At 52.1% G+C, this 21588-nt stretch overlaps 1 protein-coding gene across 1 annotated transcript in view; it reads left to right on the top strand.

The window, feature by feature from the left end:
• Ttc7a (tetratricopeptide repeat domain 7A) overlaps window positions 1–21588 on the top strand; it is a 115459-nt gene that overhangs the window by 87931 nt on the left and 5940 nt on the right. The window contains exons 14-15 of the mRNA XM_045137642.1: window positions 75–209; window positions 9407–9609. Coding sequence (XP_044993577.1) covers window positions 75–209; window positions 9407–9609 — 338 coding nt within the window. The remainder of the gene's footprint in view (window positions 1–74; window positions 210–9406; window positions 9610–21588) is intronic.

The following is a 21588-nucleotide window of genomic DNA, read 5'->3' as shown; positions in this document are numbered from 1 at the left end:
CAGCTGTGCATTCACGGGTCCCACAGCGTGTGGCACCCTGACTCCTGTTCAGCCCCGTGTCCTTTTGATCACAGGCACCCGGAGGACATCATCTATTGCAGCCTCGCGGCTGGAGGAGGCCATGTCGGAGCTAACCGTACCCAGTTCCGTCCTGAAGCAGGGCCCCATGCAGCTGTGGACCACTTTGGAACAGATCTGGCTCCAAGCTGGTGAGTATCCCCCTGAACCCAGCTCCGGGTGACACCGAAATGACTAAAGCCACCAGGTGCTCAGAGCCCTGCCTGGAAGAGAGAGGAGAGGCGGGGATTTCTGATGAGGATCACTTGGCCTTGTAGTCTGAGTTCAAGTGCCTGCTCTTGCCCAACTTGCCTTCCTGCTTCCTTTTTTTAAAAAAAAAAAAATATATATATATATATATATTTATTTATTTATTTGACACAGAGAAACAGAGAGAGAGAGAGAGAAAAAAAATGCGTGCACCAGCCACTGCAAATGGACTCCAGACGCGTGCGCCCCCTTGTGCATCTGGTCCTGGGGGAATCGAACCTGGGTCCCTTGGCTTTGCAGACAAAAATGCCTTAACTGCCAAGCCATCCGTCCAGCCCCTTCTTTCCCTCTTCAAGCTCCTCCCATCCCAGTCTTAGAGAGGGTTTGGGTGCAGAGGTCTTCGTCCTGGCAGTAAGTCTAGTGAGATTGGGGAGGGCCCCAGGTCAGTGGGTGCTCAGGGATCCTCATTGTGGAGAGAGAACTTTCCAGAAAAGTAAGCTCTTCCACCCCCACTTCCTTCACTTACTACTGCCCCTGCCTTGGGGGTCTCTGCTTGCCGTATCTGTCTGGCTATGGGTCTCCTTCCCTTGACCAGTGGGGAGAAAGAGGTCCCTGCCTCCCTACCTTAGAGAGGGTTTTTTTTTAAATTTTTTTTTTGTTTATTTTTATTTATTTATTTGACAGTGACAGACAGAGAAAAAAAAGGCAGAGAGTGAGAGAGAGAATGGGCATGGCAGGGCCTCCAGCCACTGCAAATGAACTCCAGACACGTGCACCCCCTTGTGTATCTGGCTAATGTGGGTCCTGGAGCCTCAAACAGGGGTCCTTAGGCTTCACAGGCAAGCACTTAACCGCTAAGCCATCTCTCCAGCCCTGGAGAGGGTTTTGATAGCAACGATGTGAGAGGGTTGCGGTCAGGAGAGTACTATTGCCACTGCAGAATCTACAGGCAAGTGAGTGTTGGAAGGGCAGGCTTCGGGAAGCCCTGACTTTAGGGTCACCCAGATTGTGTCCCCATGAAGCTCACGGCTGGCCAGCCCTGATCTAAAATGACCTCGGGAAAAAAATAAATAAAAAATAAAATAAAATAAAATGACCTCGTGGTCTGGAGAAGACGGCTTAACAGTTAAGTCACTCGCCCGCAAAGCCAAAGGACCCAGGTTCAATTCCCCGGGACCCACGTAAGCCAGATGCACAAGGTGACGCATATGCATCTGGAGTTCATCTGCAGTGGCTGGAGGCCCTGGTGTGCCCATTCTCTCTCTCTATCTGCCTCTCTCTCTTTCAAATAAATAAATAAAACTAAAATGAGCTCACAGGGGACATGGTGCAGCACACAGTAGGTGCTTAGCAGATGGTGCTTGGCTTCTGCAACGCCTGCTGAGGCCACGTGACCTCACAAGCCGAGTGCCTTTATGCTCAGCTCAGGAAAGCCCTGGGAAGTGTTTGGCTTGTTAACCTGACAATGGTATGGGAGGTGGTGAATGGGAGAAGAGAGAGTCAAGGATAAAGGTGATAAGTGTCTCCACTGAAGAACATGGTGGCAGTCCAGAATACAGGAAGATGAGGCGCTGGGCATCCGGAACCTGCCCTCAAATGCCAAAACCCAGGACCCTTGCATTGTTCTGCTCGCCCGGTGGAAAGGCTGTAGAACTCCGGGTAGGTGGGTGACGGGCTGGAGGGATTGCTTAGCAGTTAAGGCCTTTGCCTGCAAAGCCAAAGGACCTCCGTTCAATTCCTCAGGACCCACTTAAGCCAGATGCACAAAGTGGCACATGCGTCAGGAGTTCGTTTGCAGTGGCTGGAATCCCTGGTGCACCCGTTCTCCCTCTCTCTGTCTCTCTCTCTCTCTCCCTCTTTCTCTCTCTCAAATAAATAAAATATATTAAAAAAAAAAAAACTCAGCCGGGCGTGGTGGCGCATGCCTTTGATCCCAGCACTCGGGAGGCAGAGGTAGGAGGATTGCCGTGAGTTCGAGGCCACCCTGAGACTATGTAGTGAATTCCAGGTCAACCTGAACCGGAGTGAGACCCTACCTCGAAAAAACAAAACAAACAAACAAACAAAACTCCAAGGGGGGGCTAGAGAAGAAACAAATGGAAAGTAGAGGGCTGGAGAGATGGCTTAGCGGTTAAGCGCTTGCCTGTGAAGCCTAAGGACCCCGGTTCGAGGCTCGGTTCCCCAGGTCCCACGTTAGCCAGATGTACAAGGGGGCGCACGCGTCTGGAGTTCGTTTGCAGAGGCTGGAAGCCCTGGAGCGCCCATTCTCTCTCTCTCCCTCTACCTGTCTTTCTCTCTGTGTCTGTCGCTCTCAAATAAATAAAAACAAATAAATAAATAAAGTTTAAAAATGGAAAGTAGATTATCAGTTCCCAGTCTAGGTAGCATTCAGAAGCCAGTTAATGTGCTTGTTCCTAAGGTTTTCTGTTGTACGTTTTCCACGTACGGACACATCAGTAGGCAGCATGAGCCCCGCTCTTCTCATCCTGGACTTTGAATGCAGAAAATAGAGTTGGTCCAGGGTTCACAGAAGGGCTAGACGTGACGGCATTGGAATGGTGCAAATATTGCCCCACTTAACATCTCAGGGTGGCTCAGGACGTGGGGGTCGGGCCTCACGTGAGTCTGCATGTTGAGTGTTAAGTAGGAAGGAGAACGTGAGACTGATGAACAACGCAAGTGAATAATAAGCAAAGGTTCCCCTGCTGTGTACTAAGACGTGACGCTATACCAGACTTCTAATAGAATGAAGCCAGTTACAGAAAGCTGCACCCTTGCTGGGAGCCACACCAGCTCCAAGAAACGCCAGTAACCCAGCCATCAGCTCCAGTCAGCTGCCTGGCCCACAGCTCCCAAGGCCTTTTGTTTTCCCGACCTGCCTTGGTTTACTCAGGTACACTGCCTTGTGCTGGGGGCTTTGGCACGTGCCGGTAACTCCCGGGACCATGAAAGGCCTTCTGGAAGCCTGAAATGTAAGTGCTTGCCCTTCAGTGAGTCATATGTTAGCCTTCCTTCACTGGACGTCATCCAGATGTCACCACTCCACAGAGAAGAGTGAGAACAGCCTCTGAATGGCGGGGACATTGCCCCCAGGTTAGGGCTGGACAGTGTAGGATTAAGAGATGGTGGCTCATGCATCTGGAGTCCATTTGCAGTGGCTGGCGCGCCCATTCTCTCTCTCTCTCTCTCTCTCTCTCTCTCTCTCTCTCTCTCTCTCTCCCTCTCTGCCTCTTTCTCTGTCTGTCGCTCCCAAATCAATAGATACAAATAAACAACAACAAAAAAAAGATAGATCTGGGTGCAGATTAAGAGGTCTAAAATCACATATAAGCCATACGCTGTTTTTTTTTTTTTTTTCTGTAACAATTCAGAAACTTCTCTGATTTCTTAGGGGATTGCTCTCATCCCCTGTGGCCCAGCGTGGCTCCCTGTCACGGTCCCATTCCAGGGCATAGGGTAAAATAAACGTGGGTGAGAAGAGGAAGGCATTTCCCAGCCCCCAACAAGACACACCCTGGAATTTGCACACATCACTTCCTTCCATGATCCCTTGGCCACAACTCCTGGTATTTGACTGCAGAGTTGTAACTGCACGGGACCCTGGCGGATGTCATCATGTCCATGCGCCACGTTAGAAACTGGAAGAAACTGGAACTAGACCAGTACACAGAAGTAAGGAAATGGGAGAATGTACCCAGATGTTTTTATTGTTTTAAGATTTTTAAAATATTTTATTTACTTATTTATTTGAGAGAGAGAGAGAGAATGGGTGAGCTAGGGCCTCCAGCCACTGCAAACAAACTCCAGATGCATGCAACCCCTTGTGCATCTGGCTTAAGTGGGTCCTGGGGAACAAACCAGGATCCTTTGGCTTTGCAGGCAAACGCCTCAACCGCTAAGCTGTCTCTCCAGTGGCCCCCCCCCACCCTGCTTTTTTTGTTTGTTTGTTTTGGTTTGGTTTTTTGAGGTAGGATTTCACTCTAGCTCAGGCTGACCTGGAATTTACTATGGAATCTCAGGGTGGCCTCGAACTCACTGTGATCCTCCTATTTCTGCCTGTCTCTGCCTCCCAAAGGCTGGGCTTAAAGGCGTGCGCCACCACGCCCGGCTCCGGATCTTTTTATTCTGAGCATGCGAGACTCGGGAGCAATTTGCTTCCGGTTTGCTTCCCTTGTCCCTTGGCTGCCATCATCACCGGCGTCTACTGAACATCTGTTGGATGAAGGTGCTGCCAGGATCAGGTCACCAAGACTTCTCCCCAAACTGACCCAGGCTAAGCAGATGGTGCTCAACAGCACTCCCCGCAACTAATGACTCTGCCACATGCTGCAAGTGTGTAGGAAGGAAGAAAGATCCCTTCATCGTTTTGCAATGAGCTCATCCGAAGTGTGGTTCAGGATAAACTGCAGCCCAATTGGGAATCCACTCTCGGGTTGGGAAATGTCACTTCTTTACTCTCCCAAACTGGCCTTCTTCCTTCCGCGGTTTAAGCTCCCCGATCCCAGCCTCTGGGAGGGTTTGCACTCTGAGATCAAGACGGGGGTCTTGCCTCCTCTAGGCAACGGGCCACTAGGCGTGTGGGTACTCTGGGATGCTCAGTGCGAGACTACCACCATTGCCCACCCTCACACACGTTTTCTCCCTTCTGCCACCTACTCTGGGAGTGGTAGTGTATCAGGAAAAAAGGAGGACTGGAGAGATGGTTTAGCATTTAAGGTGCTTGCCTATGAAGCCTAAAGACCCAGGTTCAATTCCCCAGTACCCCACGTAAGCCTGGTGCACAAGGTAGCATGTGTCTGGAGTTCGTTTTCAGGGGCTGGAGGCCCTGCCGCACCCATTCTCATTCTCTCCCCTCCCTTTCGTAAATATGTAAATAAATAAAGCACCTTTACAACAAAGCAATAAAAAGGACGGCTGGAGAGATGGCTTAGCAGTTAAGGCGTTTGCCTGCAAAGCCGAAGAACCTCGGTTCGATTCCCCAGGACCCACGTAAGCCAGATGCACAAGGGGGCGCAGGCGTCTGGAGTTCGTTTGCAGTGGCTGGAGGCCCTGGTGCACCCTTTCTCTCTCTCGCTCTCTCAAATAGATAAATGAATTAATTGATTTTTTTAAGAAGGGGGGCGGGCTCTTGAGAAGCCCCAGGGGACAGATGTTTTCCATTTGGGGCCTGTGAAGAGAGAAAATCCGGAGGGAAGTGGGTGTGGGGAGGGAGCAAGGAGGAAGAAAACAAGAGAGAGGCCCAAAAGAAGGTCAAGAGGTAGACAGGGAGGATGATGAGATGAGCAAGAAGAAGAGAGAGAAAGGAGCTGAGGGGAGGGGTGTGGAGAGGGCGGGGTCCCTGCTTGCTAAGGTAGTGTACTGGACTAGGCAAAGCTAGTAACAGTGAATGCTCATCCTGCTCTAGCCAAGAGAGGCCCTGGGTGTGGGTGGGCACAGGAGGCCTGCCAGTGAGACCCAGAGGAAGAGGATCCAGGCAGTGGTGGGCACCATGCCACCAGGCTCCTACAATAGCCACAGCCGGCCTAGAGGAGCACCATGTTTGGTAAAACAGCGACGGGAGCTGGGGAATCAGCTCAGAGACGCTGAGGCTAGGGAAAGGGGGTTCAGTGCAGCCCCCAGAAATGTGGGGCCTTGCTTGTGGGCTAGAAGTCCCGCCCCGGAAACTGGACCTGTGAGGGGCTGTCTGCAGAGTGGCCAGAACCCTCGGGAGGCTTGTTCCTCTGACACTGGCTTCCTGCCCAAGCGGGGAGCGGGGCGGGGTGCCTGCTTTTCCAGCTCCTTGACGTGTGATCCCCCCTGCGCCAAGGCCCGGGGCCTCGGTGCTCCTTGTCACAGAGATCTGTTGATATGAACTGGTTCTGAGGAATCCCCAAGGCAAGTGGCTGGGAGAGTCTCCTGAGGGCAGCAGATTGCAAAAAGCTTAAAGAGCCATGCCCAAACCCAAGTGGGCCTGGCCTTGGGCGGGACTGCTGGGCACCATCTAGGCATGGGGACAATGACCCATGGGCCGTTGGCCAGCTGAGTTCCTGTCCACAGACAGTACGATGCTGGTTTTTTATTGTTTTGTTTTTAAGGGAGAGCGGGCAGTCATTCTGCCTTATCACCCCACACTCTTCCCTCTCCTCTGTGACCCTGGGGGATTCTGTCACACTGGATCCTGTCCCCTACGGGTTGGCCTTACCCTTCCTCTCTTTCTGCTCAGACGTGGACTGCTCTGGAAAGTCCTCCCTGACCACACACTGCCAGCATCGACCTGGCCCCTTCTGAGCTCCTGTGATTCCCACCAGTGGCACCTGTCATTTCACTGCCCCTGTGTCTCTTTAAGCATTTCTGTAGCCCCGCTGTTTCCCTGTCCTTCCTTTCTCGTGGGAGAACGGGGCATACAGTCGGTGCTTCCTAGTTGCGCGTTGTTCTGAGGTCGGCCTGTGCAGAGATCCCGGCAGGAGAGTAGAGGAACGAAAGCTCAGGCCAAGACAGCCAAAGTTTTGACAGCTGGCCAGCTGTGCCCTGCGAGGCTCTGGGCCCCAAGCCCCTATCTCCTAGTGCCATCCTGTCTCGAGGGATAGGACCCCGGAGTCAGTCTCTCTCTCCCCATACTGTGGGAGCCTCTGACTAAGGGTTCCAGAAGCCACACGTAGTTTTCTGGGATGTAGCAAACTTGGACTGCGCAGCGAACCTCAGGCAGCGTTCCTGCTAAGGACCCAGTGACCGTGTGTTGCAGTCAAGGCCTTTAACTTCCTTCCTGCTGTGGGTGGGGATGGCCGCAGGAGATGCTGAGTCCTGCCGGTCCCCTTTTTGTTCTGGGAGCTTCCGTGAGAAATGCCCGTCAACCTTCCCCACCCCAGACGTGATCTGAACTGGCATAACCTCAGCGCCCAGCCCGCGCTAGGAAAAGCTCTTGGCAGAGCCACAAGCCAGACTGCCGTTGGCCTCCCGCGCGCTCCCCCTCCACGCTGCCACCCTTCTGTGACTTCCGCATGGGCACCAGCTCCGGGGAGCGGGCAGCCGAGCCCGGGGGCTGCTGCTTGGAAAGAGAGACAGAGCGGGTGGGCTGCAAGGCCGGAGAGCATGCGTTTCTAAAAGTGCTCCTGGTGGAGTGGGCGCGCGTCTGTGCAGCGAGGGGCCGAAATGTGCGTTTCTCTGAGATGACTCTGGATGGGAGAAAACTGCACCCTCCTCTGCCCCCCACCCCCCAACACTTTCCTGCCTCGGGGACTCATCAGATCCTGTCTGCTGGCCAAAAGGTGTGCGCGTTAACCTGGGAAGGGGTGGTAACAGGTGAGGCCAGACCTAGAGTTGCTTTTTCTTGCAGAGGGAGCCGGGGCGACGTCCTCGCCTCCTCTGCTGCGTTGTTTAAGGTTACCAGTCACAACTGCCTCCCTCCAAGACCATGGGTATTGATGAGTTGTGAAGCGGAGAGTCTCTCAGTCGGCTCTCTTTTTTTTTTTATTTTATGTTATTTTTGTTTATTTGAGGGAGACAGAGAGGGACAGAAAGAGACAGATAGAATGGGCACACTAGGGCCTCCAGCTATTGCAAACGAACTCCAGACGCGTGCGCCCCCTTGTGCATCTGGCTAACGTGGGTCCTGGTGAGTCGAGCCTTGAACCCGGCTCGTTAGGCTTCACAGGCAAGCACTTAACCACTAAGCCATCTCTCCAGCCCAGTCAGTCGGCTCTCTGTAAACGCAGCTAGCGACTGTCACTACTTGGTTTGAGCCCTGGGCTGTCCCTCAGGAGGTGCCCCCCAAACACACACACCGCTCTGCCGCCATCCTTGGCAGGATCACTTGGATTCCGGTCACCTGAGCATGGCAGGGCCAAGAAAACCCCTTAGCCATGCCCAAACTCACCTCAAGACTCAGGGTGGCCTTGAACTCATGGTGATCCTCCTACCTCTGCCTCCTGAGTGCTGGGATTAAAGGCATGCACAACCACGCCCAGCTCTCATATATATTTTTTAATATTTTATTTTTAGAAAGAGGGAGAGAGAAGGAGAAGGAGAGAGAATGAGCATGCCAGGGGCTCTAGGCACTGCGAACGAACTCCAGACGCGCGCGCCCCCTTGTGCATCTGGCTAACGTGGGTCCTGAGGCATCGAACCTGGGTCCTTTGGCCTTGCAGGCAAACGCCTTAACCGCCAAGCCATCCCTTCAGCCCCACTCATAGCTCTTTTTTTTAATTATTTATTTATTTGTTTTGGTTTTTCGAGGTAGGGTCTCACTCTAGCTCAGGCTGACCTGGAATTCACTCTGGAGTCCCAGGGTGGCCTCGAACTCTCAGCGATCCTCCCACCTCTGCCTCCCGAGTGCTGGGATTAAAGGCGTGCGCCACCACGCCTGGCTATGTTCCTCATTTCTAAAGTGGAGTAGTGAAAGTACTCTCCTCCTCAGATTTTTTTTTTTTTTTTTTTTTGAGAGAGAGAGAGAAAGAAGCAGAAAGAGAGAATGGGCACGCCGGGGCCTCCAGCCACTGCAAACAAACTCTAGATGCGTGTGCCATCTTGTATATCTGGCTTAAGTGGGTCCTGGGGAATCGAACCTGAGTCCTTTGGCTTTGCAGGTAAGTGCCTGAACCGCTAAGCCATCTCTCCAGCCCCTCCTCCTCAGACTTTATGTGAATACTGACTGAGGTGGCGGGAGTGAGGGGCCCGGCATGGTGCCTGATAGCACTGGTGTTCAGAGCCCCTCATCTTTGCCTCACGTCATTCCAGGTCAGCCTGGGCTAGAGCGAGAGACCCTGCCTCAAAAATTAAATTAAATTAAATTTTAAAAAAATCATGGGCTGGAGAGATGACTTAGCAGTTCAGGCATTTACCTGCGAAGCCAAAGGACCCAGGTTCGATTCCCCAGGACCCACATAAGCCAGATGCACAAGGGGGCGCACGCGTCCGGAGTTCGTTTGCGGTGGCTGGAGGCCCTGGTGCCCCCATTCTCTCTCTGTCTCAAGTAAAATAAAAATTATAAAATTATTTAAAAAAAAATCATTACCTGGTTAGTGGTTACACCCCCACATCAAGTTCGTCCTGTAGCGTGACTTGGTGGCGTAGTTTGTGCTTCCTGGGTTCAGGGATGTGGCCTGGGGCTACAACTTCTAGCTTGTCACCACTCACCTTGCCAATGGCCCCTCTGGTTTCGCAGCTGAGCTGTTCATGGAGCAGAAACACCTCAAGGAAGCAGGGTTCTGCATCCAGGAGGCCGCTGGCCTCTTTCCCACTTCTCACTCTGTGCTCTACATGCGAGGTCGGCTGGCCGAGGTGAAGGGCAGCTTCGAGGAGGCCAAGGAGCTGTACAAGGAGGCACTTGCTGTGAACCCGGATGGCGTACCCATCATGCACAGCCTGGTGAGTCACCCTCCCCTCTCACTACCTCCCTCTGGAGACCTCATCCCCCCACACCCACCCTTCACCTTAACCACTCCACCCCACGATGCACCAGCACCCGGGCATCTGGCGGAGGTGGATTCCTGCCTACTCTGTGTCTATGTGTTGTAGATCCAGGCTCTTCCCTCCCATCAGAGTTTGTATTGATGAAAAAAGACTTCTAGGCCGGGCGTGGTGGCGCACACCTTTAATCCCAGCACTTGGGAGGCAGAGGTAGGAGGATCACTGTGAGTTCGAGGCCACCCTGAGACTACGTAATGAATTCCAGGTCAGCCTGGGCTAGAGTGAGACTCTACCTCAAGAAAAAGAGAGAGAGAGAGGAAGAAAGAAATCTAGAGGAATTGGTTGGCATTTTTTTCGTGTGACTTCACATTCAGTGTGTGATGTAACCCCAAAGAGATTTCACTATCGCTCATTGGATTCTTGCCTTGAAAGTTAAAGTAGACTAGGTACTTCCAAAATGCTTTTAAAAAATATATTTTTATTTATTTATTTATTTATTTATTTATTTGAGAGAGGGAGAGAGAGAATGGGCGTGTCAGGGCCTCCAGCCACTGCAAACGAACTCCAGACACATGCGCCCCCTTGTGCATCTGGTTTACGTGGGTCCTGGGGAATCGAACCTGGGTCCTTTGGCTTTGCAGACAAGTGCCTTAACCACTAAGCCATCTCTCCAGCCCTCCCCAGCAGATGCTTTTTAGGGGTCTTCTGGCCCTTCCCGGTCATTGAGGTGCCTCCCTCACTCCAGTGAGCTCTGTTTTCTTCATGGGATCTGGGGTGCTCTGAGGGTACACCATGTGAGGTGCACAGTGAGGATGGCCCCTGGGTGGTAAAATATCCAACAATGTCTGGGTCTGGGACCACGGACACAGGACTTGAGTGCCCAGCACACAGTGACCTCTGTGGGAAGCACTTGCCTTGGCCTTGCCATGTTCTGCCTAGATGGTCATGGGCTGCATAACCACCTTCTCTGAATCTTGACTTCACTTAGCCATCCAGTGAAGATTCTGTGATCCAGAAAGCACTGCTCTAAAATCTGGTGCAGTAGACCTGAGAGGGTAACCTTTGTCCCCAGCCTTTCTTGACTACTTCCAAAAAAGAAAAAAAAAAAAATAACCCAGGGGTCAGGACAGATGCCGTGCATTTGAACGTGAGCAGGCCTGCAGTGGCACTGGCGATTTCTGGGGGATCACTGAGGGGCCTCCAGTTAGTCAGTCTACCCCTATTGGGGTCCAGATTCCACGTGGGTATTCCCTTTGGAAATGGATGCTAGGATATCCCTGAGATCTGTCCCACGGAGAACATGGAGCCCGTGAGGATGGCTCCAGATGGCTGCAGAATCCTCACTGCCAAAAAAGGTCCGCTATGTCCCTGACTAGAAGCCACTGGAGTTGGGTTTCAGGTTATGACTCAGAAGTGTCCAGGTGCCCAGTCGGTGAGGATGTTGCCAAGAGAACGGAAACCTCACTCAGGGGAGGGACTGGACCAAGCCATCTTTATAAAGTTCTTTCCAAGCCCAAAAAAGCCTGAAATCAGAATAGATGGAGCACAGATTCCCAGCTCCGACCTAGCTTGGCTGTATGAAATTTGGGGCCTCAGCTAAAGAAAGCTCACGTCATGATATCACACAGCTCTGCTTCCTGTTGTCCTATAGTCTGCTCAGCGAAGTGTTTGGCTTTTTGTTTTACTTTTTGATTTTTTCTGTTTATTTTTATTTATTTATTTGAGAGCAACGGAGGGAGAGAGAATGGGCAGCACCCTCCAGCTGCTGCAGACAAACTCCAGACGCGTGCGCCCCCTTGTGCATCTGGCTAATGTGGGTTTTGGGGAATCGAGCCTCGAACTGGGGTCCTTAGGCTTCACAGGCAAGTGCTTAACCGCTAAGCCATCTCTCCAGCCTTTTTTAAAAATTTTATTTTATTATTTTTTGAGGTAGGGTCTTACTCTAGCCCAGGCTGACCTGGAATTCACTATGTAGTCCCAGGGCGGCCTCGAACTCACGACGATCATCCTACCTCTGCCTCCCGAGTACTGGGATTAAAGGCGTGCACCCCCACACCCAGCAAGTGTTTTGTTTTATGGCTTTTGGAGGCAGTGTCTCACTCTAGCTCAGGCTGATCTGGAATTCACATTGTATTCTCAGGATGGCCCTGAAATCACTGCGATCCTCCTACCTCTGCCTCCTGAGTGCTGGTATTGAAGGCTTGCGCCACCATGCCCAGCAAGTATTTGGTATTTTCACAAGATATATATATCTTCTTTCTTCCTGTCATTTAGACATTAGCTTTCTCTGATAAATGACCTCACGAGAGGTCACGTCCAGAAAACTCGATCCCAGAGGAGGATTTGGGGCTGGCATTAAGGCCTGCCCGGCCACATTATCTACCTTCTACTGTGCTTGTGAATGTGAACCTACAGTCTTGGCCCTAAACCCAACAGAATCCAATAACAAGTACGATTCTGAAGTCACAGCATACCATTTTTTTTTCATTTAGGCTTATTATTGTTTGTAGCTATTTTCTTGCCATCAAAGCGGTTCCTAACTGTGGGTTTCCATGGTAACTGAATAGTCGTCCAGAGTGGCTCTCTTGCAGATGTCCCTGAGATGGTTCCCTTTTCTCTTCCTGGGGTGCCTTGCTGATCTGATGAAATTAGAGCGAGTCAGAGCCAGGCCTGCCCACTTCCAGTTACCGGCAACCGGAGGGAGGGGCAGTCAGTCGGCTCCGGCGTGGGCAGAGCCCATCCGTCCCTTTTCTCCGGGCTCTGTGCCCGTCCGCGTCCCACACATATGCAGAAAGAATATAGCATGTTGCAAGCCCGGGAAAAGATTTACCAAGCGTTTTTTTCCTCAAGATGGGTGAACAGTTTGCCATCTTGCTCCCAAATGTTCCCTCTGCCCAAGCGTCTTCGCTCTACTAGCCCAAGATGGGGTGTGGGGGGGGGGTGCATCTGGGGATCTCATCCTGGCTCTGATCCTGATTTGCTTAGGTGACATGGGGAAAAGCTTCACTTTCATGTACTTAATGTCCCCTTTTGGAAGTGAGTAACCGTCTTCGTCATTCCCAGACCACAGTGGTGGTCTCATCAGCTTGGAGGATGCGTGTGAGAAATGACAGTGAGATAGGAAAGAAAGCAAAATCCAACCTGTTCGTTCCCTCCGATCAGTCAAAGCCCACTGGCACCCGTGTGACCCTTGGGATCATTTTGAACGTGACATAACAGCTGGGCGTAGTGGCGCACGCCTTTAATCCCGGCACTCGGGTAAGAGAATGGATCGCCGTGAGTTCGAGGCCACCCTGAGACTACATAGTGAATTCCGGGTCAGCTAGGCTACAGCTAGACCCTCCCTTGAAAAACTAATAATAATAATAATAATAGATGATGAAAACCACTACCCGTAGATGGAGACACATCGATATTTCTTCTGCCAAGGATTAATTGTGAACACAAACAGTAGAGAACGAGAGAGACATCAGCTTGTGAATTGTGGGGATTGCTACATCCTTGGAGAACTGTCCAGAGAAAGGAACATAAAAGGGCACTAGCTGATCCCTATTAACTGCCTGGCCAAGACAGGTCCTTAGGGAGGGTATCCTGCTTATACAATGCCATTGTAACTTCGTGAGGACACCGCCTCTGATAAACACAGTTAGGAGAGCTGTTCTTCCCCTGAGATCCAGCCACCAAGCCCGGACTAGAAAAACTCCGAGCCACTACTTGTAGTTCTTCTGAAGTCATGGAGCGGGGGGTGGGGGGGGGAGGCCCCAAGTCCCTGGGATCTGGAAAGGAGAGGGTGGGGATATTCCTAGTATACTGCGTGGAGTTTGCCTCTGAAGTCATAGGGTGAGGCCAGCAAACACAGGGAGGCAGAGGAAAGCTTAGCTGGAAAGAGAGGTGGAGTCTCAGCCCGAAGCCCCTCGCCCCCACCCCAGCTGGGGTTTTGGGGTTCAGTGTAGTGATGAAAGAATGTACTAGAGAAAGGGAAGTCTGAGCCTTGCCTGCCCCTGTGAGGAGGGGTGCTGCTCTTCAGAGGAGCCAGGAAGGGGCCCCAGGCAATCTGCCCGTTGTCTCTGAGGCTGGCTGCCCTCCACCTCCCAAACCCTTCAACACAGGGCACCTCCAACAGTGGAGGGCGACCTGGGCAAGCTCAGGTACTGAACAATGGCCTGGCTTTTGCTGGCACTGGAACACAGTGAGAAGATCACTGATTATTCATGAGGCTGAGATTACAGTGGCCCTGACGTGACTCAGTTTCCCCTTCCTTTTTTTAAAAAAACATTTTAATAAGCTGTTTTATTTATTTATTTGACAGAGAGAAAGAGGAAAAGACTGAGGTGTGGGGAGAATGGATATGCCAAGGCCTCCAAGCCACTGCAAACGAACTCCAGACACATGCACCACCATCTGGTTTACATGGATACTAGGGAATCGAACCTGGGTCCTTAGGCTTTGCAATCAAGTGTCTTAAGTACTAAGCCATCTTTCCAGCCCAGTTTCCCCTTCTTGAGTTCTTTCCAGCCCTCCTGCGTCACAAAAGACAGAGGAGCAGAAGGAAAGAAAGCAAGTATATCATCGCGTATAGCTCCTGGGCACATGGGAGGTACAGGCGAAAATAAGTCAACTCCAGGTGGTTTGGTGCATCCTCCCAGACAGCATCTTCAACAATATACAGTTTTAGAAAAAAAGTGGGCTGGAGAGATGGCTTAGCTGTTAAGGCGTTCGCTTGCAAAGCCAAAGGACCCAGGTTCGATTCCCCAGGACCCATGTAAGCCAGATGCACAAGGGGGCGCATGCATCTGGAGTTCCATCTGCAGTGGCTAGAGGCCGTGGCACACCCATTATCTCTCTCTCTCTCTAGCCCAGCACTGGGGAGGCAGAGGTAGGAGGATTGCTGTGTGTTCGAGGCCAGCCTGGGACTACAGTGTGAGTTTCAAGTCAGCCTGGGCTAATGTGAGACCCTACCTCGGGGGCGGGGGGGGAAGACAACAACAACAAAAAAAAGGGACCTTGAGTTTCTGGCAAATTGTGAGAAGACAAGTAAATAGGGAACTAATGGTTGGCACAGGCTAGTCAGTGACATTTGCTGTATTCCTTCTCATGCCATCCAGAGGCCCTTCAGGGAACAAAGTTGTCTTCCTGGTATAGACAGGAGGAAAAGGACTTGTAACTTATCTAGTTGCTTGCAGGCAAATAGGCACGTCCAAGGGCTTTGCTTGTATCTATTTTTCAATTGCCTTCATCTCGAAATAGCCCCACTTTGCCAAGGCGGGTGGTCTTGGGGTGGCAGGTTTTGTTACCCGCCAGCTCCACCAAAGAGGGCCATCGCCTTTCTCATAGACGGTTCTGCTCCCTACCCTCAGCTTGACTTAAGGGGGTATGTGGGTGTGTGTTGTAGTCCATCTGCCTTGAAGAAAACTTGAAGCCCTTGGCCATGGGTGGCTGTTGCAGTCAGGTTCGCATTGCTGGTAGAAATCACCCAACCCAGAGCAGCTTCTGAGAAAAAGAGATTTGTTTGGGCTTACAGGCCCGAGGGGAAGCTTCACGATGGCAGGGGAAAAAGATGGCATGAGCAGAGGGTGGACATCACCCCCTGGCCCACATAAGGTGCACAATAGGAACAGGAGAGTGTGCCAAACACTGGCAAGGGGACACTGGCCATAACACCCATAAGCCCGCCCCCAACAATACACTCCCTCCAGGAGGCGTTAATTCCCAAATATCCATCAGCTGGGAACCTAGCATTCAGAACACTTAAGTTTATGGGGGACACCTGAATCAAACCACCACAGATATCCAGGCCATTTTGTGAATACATGGTGGCACACACCTTTAATCCCAGAACTCGGGATGCACAAGTAGGAGGATCACCGTGAGTTCGAGGCCACTCTGAGACTACATAGTGAATTCCAGGTCAGCCTGGGCTAGAGTGAGCCCCTATCTCAAAAAAACAAAAAAAAAAAAAAAAAGTGCATTGTAAGCAGTCTTACCCTTCCTCTGGCTCTTTCTGCCACCTCTTCTATGATGGACCTCTGAGCCTTGGAAGGTGTGGTAGAGATGTTTCAGTGCTAAGCACTCCTCCATCACTTCTCAGCGCCAAGGTGCCTTCTGAGTCATCCCAGAGGTCATTGCCATCTGAAAAGAGAAGCTTCTCTAACCAAAAGTGAGAGTAGCATTAATATATAGGTATGAACAATTAAGAAAAGTGCTTACCAGGCAGTTTGGTGAGCATAATATTTGTATTTAGCCAGACAACAGCAGGCATTACTCCCCTAGGACTCATGACCGCCCCCATCACAGGTTTTCAGTATCAGGCGTGTATTCCCTTCTGTGGAGCGGGCCTCCAGTCCAATTAGAGGGCACTTGGTTTCCCTATAACAGACATGCCACTGTTGCACCCTTTGGCTCATTTGGCCTGGCTGGCCCAGCTTAAAGCTTGCAGTATCCACTGTTGTTTATCTCCACTGATGACTTCTCTCTCTCCCACGGAGCTGCACGCAGTGTAGCTTTCTCTGGCTTTCTGTCCTCTGGTCTGCAGCAGAGGAGGTTTTCAGCTCAGCTCCAGCAGGATTTCTCAGAGGCCTTGCAGCCCAAGTATGTGGAGTCTTCAGCAATAGGGTCTTACCATCGATTCTTGGTGGGCAACCAAGGGCTTCGGCAATGGCCTGTAATGTGTCGGGGGCATCAGGGGCCTCCCTGGCCAACAGCTCACTGGAAGGTATCCCATCTGGCCAGGCATGTTTAGTTGAATCACATCATCTTACTGCGGAGCAAGGGTCTTTGGACCAAACTCTTTGTGTTGCTACCAGGGCAAGGTGGTGCTCAATGGGGGGGGGGGGGGGCTAGGCTAGGACGGGGACCTCAAAGCTGCCTTTGGGGCTGCCTCCAGGTTGGTTAGCTGGAATGCGTTCCAAGACCCCCAGTATCAGAACTGGTTCTGCATTTAAAATATTTTATTTTTGTTTATTTGAGAGAGGGAAAGAGGCAAAGTGAGAGAGAGAATGGGCGCGCCAAAGCCTCCAGCCACTACAAACGAACTCCAGACGCATGTGCCACCTTGTGCATATGGCTAACATGGGTCCTGGGGAATCGAACCGAGGTCCCTTGGCTTCGCAGGCAAGCACCTTAACTTCTAAGCCATCTCTCCAGCCCCTGCTTCTGCACTTAGATACGGCTTTCAAGCCCTCCTGCGCTTGAGGTCTGCGTAGCCTTGTTCACTGTTTGACTTTGGCCAAGTTCTCTAACTCTTAGAGGCTCAGTGTTTGCCCATGCAGATGAGGATGGCTGCTTCAAGCACCTAGAGCTGTTAGAACAAGGTTAAAGAATGCGCCACTGGCTGGAGTTATCTTTGCTGTCTTTACTTTGAAGTGGAACTCCCAGGCTAAGTTCAGCTCTTGGATATAATATATATATTCTTTCTGCTTTATTTTCTTTTATTTATTTGGGAGCAACAGACAAAGAGGGAGAGAGAGAGAGAGAGAGAGAGAGAGAGAGGGAGAGAATGGGTGCACCAGGGCCTCCAGCTGCTCCAGACGCGTGCGCCCCCTTGTGCATCTGGCTAACGTGGGTCCTGGGGAATCGAGCCTCAAACCAGGGTCCTTAAGCTTCACAGGCAAGCGCTTAACTGCTAAGCCATCTCTCCAGCCCTTTTGCTTTGTTTTTAATTTTTATTTATTCATTTGTTTGCAAGCAGAGAAAGAGAGAGAATGGGCATGCCAGGACCTCTAACTGATTCAAAACAAACTCCAGACACACATGCATCACTTCATACATCTGACTTTACATCGGTACTGGGGAATCAAACCAGGTTCCTTAGGCTTTGCAAAAGAGCACTTTGACTGTGGAGCCATCACTCCAGCCCTGTTTTTATTTTTTTTTTTAACTTTTTTATTACTGACAACTTCCACGATTCTAGACATAATAATAATAATAACAATAATACATAACATAATAACATAATAATAACAATCCCCCCCTTACCCCTTCACAACTCTACATTATATCCTCTCCCCTTCTCACTCAGTCTCTCTTTTATTTTAATGCCATCATCTTTTCTTGGCATCTGGTCTTGTGTAGGTAGTGCCAGGCACTGCGAGGTCATGCATATCCAGGCCATTTTGTGTCTGGAGGAGCACGTTGTAAGGAGTCCTACCCTTCCTTTGGCTCTGACATTCTTTCCGCCACCTCTTCCACAATGGACTCTCGCTGCTCTTGGTTTTTATAAGGAAGTGGGAGATCGGAGCCAAACTCAGGAGTTCAGCAAAGCCTGTAGGTCCTCACTAAGCTCAGAAAAGGTGGCCAAGGCACAGGTGTCAGGGACATTATCCCGGCAATATCCAGCTGGCCTGGGCTGCGGGGGTTGGGGGGCAGTCTGCCTCACAAGGTAATCTGGGTTGACGGAAAGGCGAGAGGCGCAACCTTCTCTTGCTGTCTCCTACAACTGGCTGACCTGAGATGGCAGTGGTGACAGCCTCTGGCTGGACCCTGCTCTGCTGGCCCTGTCCTCTGAGCTGTTCTTCTTCCAAGGCTGGTTCACCATCTGTTCGCTGACGTTACAGGGGGAAAGGCGTGGCGTGAGCAGCCAAGAAGTGAAGCTCGGTGCCTGGCTGTTCGGAGGTTCCGTAATGCCAGACGGTGGTGCCAGTGTGTCCAGCAGCGGGCCTCGGGGTCCATGTGCTCCACCTTAGGCTACTCCATGCTGGCTCGTCTGCTGGGCTTCCGTGGGAGGCTTAGAAAGGTGCAGGCGGGCTGGGAAGTGGGTGGGCCTGGGAGTCTTGCTTCTGCTCAGAGAGAAAGTGCCAATGCAGGCTGCACCCACACGTGTTGACTGTGGCTGTGGCTTCTGTCTGGCAGACAAGTTCATTTTGTTGTTGTTGTTGTGGTGGTTTTGAGGTAGGGTCTCGCTCTAGCCCATGCTGACCTGGAATTCACTATGTCATCTCGGGCTGGCCTCGAACTCACAGCGATCCTCCTACCTCTACCTCCCTGGTGCTGGGAATTGAAGGCGTGCGTCACCACGCTTGGCTGGCAGACAAGTTCAACAGGCACATCTTAGCCAGTTGACCTCCGGGTGAGGTGGACCATGCTAGCCTGTCCCCCAACATCAGAGGCTCCTCTCCAACCTCCCTGCCCAGGCAGGCACAGGTTCAGATGATAGTGGTGGTTTGGCATTGTCGACTTTAGCTCCAAAATCCATGTGTCAACAAAGGAGTGAGAAAAAAACTTACTGTATCCGGAGGGTGCAGCAGGATACATCCCTTAGCCTTCTGGTCCAGTAGGTCACCTACTCCTCAAATAGCCCTTCCTCACCCTGCCTGGGGTTCAACTTCCTGCCTTAACCCTGAGGGCTCAGGAGGGCCCAGCTCTCAGCCAGCTTAGGACCCAAATCATGCCCCAGAGGAGGAGTCAAGGCTACCCTTGGCCAGAGTTAGGACTTGGCAAAAAGGCACCTTCTTTCTGATGTTCCACAAGCTTTGGGGTCCCCAGATGTGACCCGCTTGTAAGGTTCGGAAGTGACCAAGAACACAGAGACCACTCTGAGGCAAAGATGGAAGCTTTTATTTGGGGAGGTGGGGGACACAAGCTGCCAGGACTGACTCTCAAGAGGGGAGCTCAGCCAACTTGGGATCGCAGACAGTGGACCATATAGATCTCTTCAGTTGGGGGAAGGTGAGGCGGGTGGGGAGGGGTGAAGGGGGGGGCGTAAAAAAAAAGGTTTCTGTAGGGGAGATCTAACATAGCCAGTAACCTAGTAACCTGGTGTCCTGAGAGATAAGGGGCCAGGAAACCTAGACCTGGGGCATTGTTAGGCAAGGAAGGGATGATGGCTGGGCGGTTCCCTGAGGAATGTGGATGACCCACTTCCTGATGTCTCTGTCGCCTCCTGCTCTCTTTGGTGACTCCGTGGTGTCCTGACCTAACACTGCTCTCTAGGCTTTCCAGTTCTTTGGTCTCTCGGCCCAGTCAGAGGCCGGCAGGGTCTCTTAGCCACCAAGTCCCATCTCAAAGACCCAGGAAGGCAAAGACCAGAGAGGGCTTTACACAGCACAAGGGACACAGCCATTTGCCACCCCCAGAAAACGCCGTTCTAGGTTGAGCTTCCAGTGAGGCTGGAACTCTCAGCTGGGGCCTTTATTGAGAGCTCAGGCCTGGGGTTAGCTCATCAGCCGAGCTCTGGTGGGTCTAGAGATTTACTCCTTTCCCCAGCAGGGGAGCAGGACCAGCCCATAGCTCCCAACAGCTCCGCTCTGGAAGGGGCGTGAGACGTGACAGGTGTGTCCCCAGTCTGGTTGGACAGGTTGAGGTGAAGTCACCCCAGCAATCCTGCAGCCAGCACTGGTCTGGAAGCGCGTGGATCCCTTCAAGGGCGTGTCACATTCAGGGTGGCACGAAGGGGGAGTTTTCCAGGGGAGCAGCTCCACCAGACGGGAGCCCCAGCGTCCCCAGAACAGAGGCTCTAGGGACCTGCAGGCTCCAGCGGATTCCCAGCTTCGCAGCTGGACAAGACTGCTCCTTACAGAATCCCAGGAATGTGCCTTGAGCTCAGAAAGAAAAAAATTCCCAAAATAGCTTCTATAAATACTTGAGGAGGCAGGGTGGGGAAGCTCACTCAGTCTGGCCTACAGCTGGAGTAGCAGTAAGACTTTGTCCCAGGACAGGCTTTCTAAAAGATGATAATGGGACGTGACAGCCCAGGCCTTCTTGCCGTCCTCCCGTGTATGTCACGGGACGCGGGTTGAGTGATGTGTGTGGAAAAAGGACCGCAAGACCCTTCATCCCCAGCCCAAGTTGAAGCCTCCGCCCTGCTCTGTGTCTCCACAGAGAACCTGGTTCCTGAAGGGGACCTCTCTCACACCCCTCAGATTCTCCACCCCAGCTGAGGGACCCAACTTGGCAGGGCACAGACCCCTCACACTGCCTGCCTTGGGGTCCCCACGAGCGAAGCTTTCTAGTTCGCCAGGGCAGCATCCCTGGTGGTGAGCCCAGGACAGGAAACCCATAAAGCAGAGCCATGTGTCCTTGGCCCTGCCAACCAGGACTCTCTCACCTGGCCCTACTGAGCTGGCATCTTTCCAGATTGGAGTGCCAACCCAGTTGTCAGGCAACAGACATTTTCGAGTTGCTACCCTATGGCAAATGGAAAAGCCAACAGGTGGCAACCCTTTTCTTCTCACCCTGAGGATGGGCACGGACGCAAATGGGAGCCCCACAAACGACCAAGCACATCTTCAAAATAATGGTCCCTCGGGCTGGAGAGATGGCTTAGCGGTTAAGCGCTTGCCTGTGAAGCCTAAGGACCCCGGTTCGAGGCTCGATTCCCCAGGACCCATGTTAGCCAGATGCACAAGGGGGCGCACGCATCTGGAGTTCGTTTGCAGTGGCTAGAAGCCCTGGTGCGCCCATTCTCTCTCTCTCTCTCTATCTCTCTCCCTCTCTCTCTCTCTCTCTGTCACTCTCAATAAATAAAAATGAACAACAACAAAAAAAAAAAAAATAGTGGTCCCTTGAGGGGCTGCCATCCCCAGAGAAGGCTTCCTAGTCGACCAAGGTCCAAGCAGATAGATGTGGCCAGGCGCCCCACCCTGACGTCAGGAGATGGTCGTTTCTGGGGACCTCCTTCCTTCATAGCTCAAAAGGCCGATGGGGACAGTTTTCAGTCTAGGTAGCTGACGATCACAGACAGCCCACACGTGGCTGTTGAATCCCTGTGGCTGAGCAGCCTACCCATGGAGTGGCCCATGGAATGACACCCGTGGAGTGACCCAGGGGAAGATTGGAAGCTAAGAGCCTCTCTTACAGGTCTGGGCTCAGGTCCCGTCTCAGCAGATTGAAGGATGGGGAGAGAGGACTCGGCAGGGATGTGTGGACGGAACGGACGTATCAGTTCTGCGTTCCCACCCCTCTACCTCCCCGGAGACCTGATCTGGCAAGAGGGTGAGGGTG

The sequence above is a fragment of the Jaculus jaculus genome, chromosome 18 (assembly GCF_020740685.1).
Source record: "Jaculus jaculus isolate mJacJac1 chromosome 18, mJacJac1.mat.Y.cur, whole genome shotgun sequence".
In the NCBI taxonomy this organism is placed as follows: Eukaryota; Metazoa; Chordata; class Mammalia; order Rodentia; family Dipodidae; genus Jaculus; species Jaculus jaculus.
This window is presented reverse-complemented; position numbering and strand designations above follow the sequence as displayed.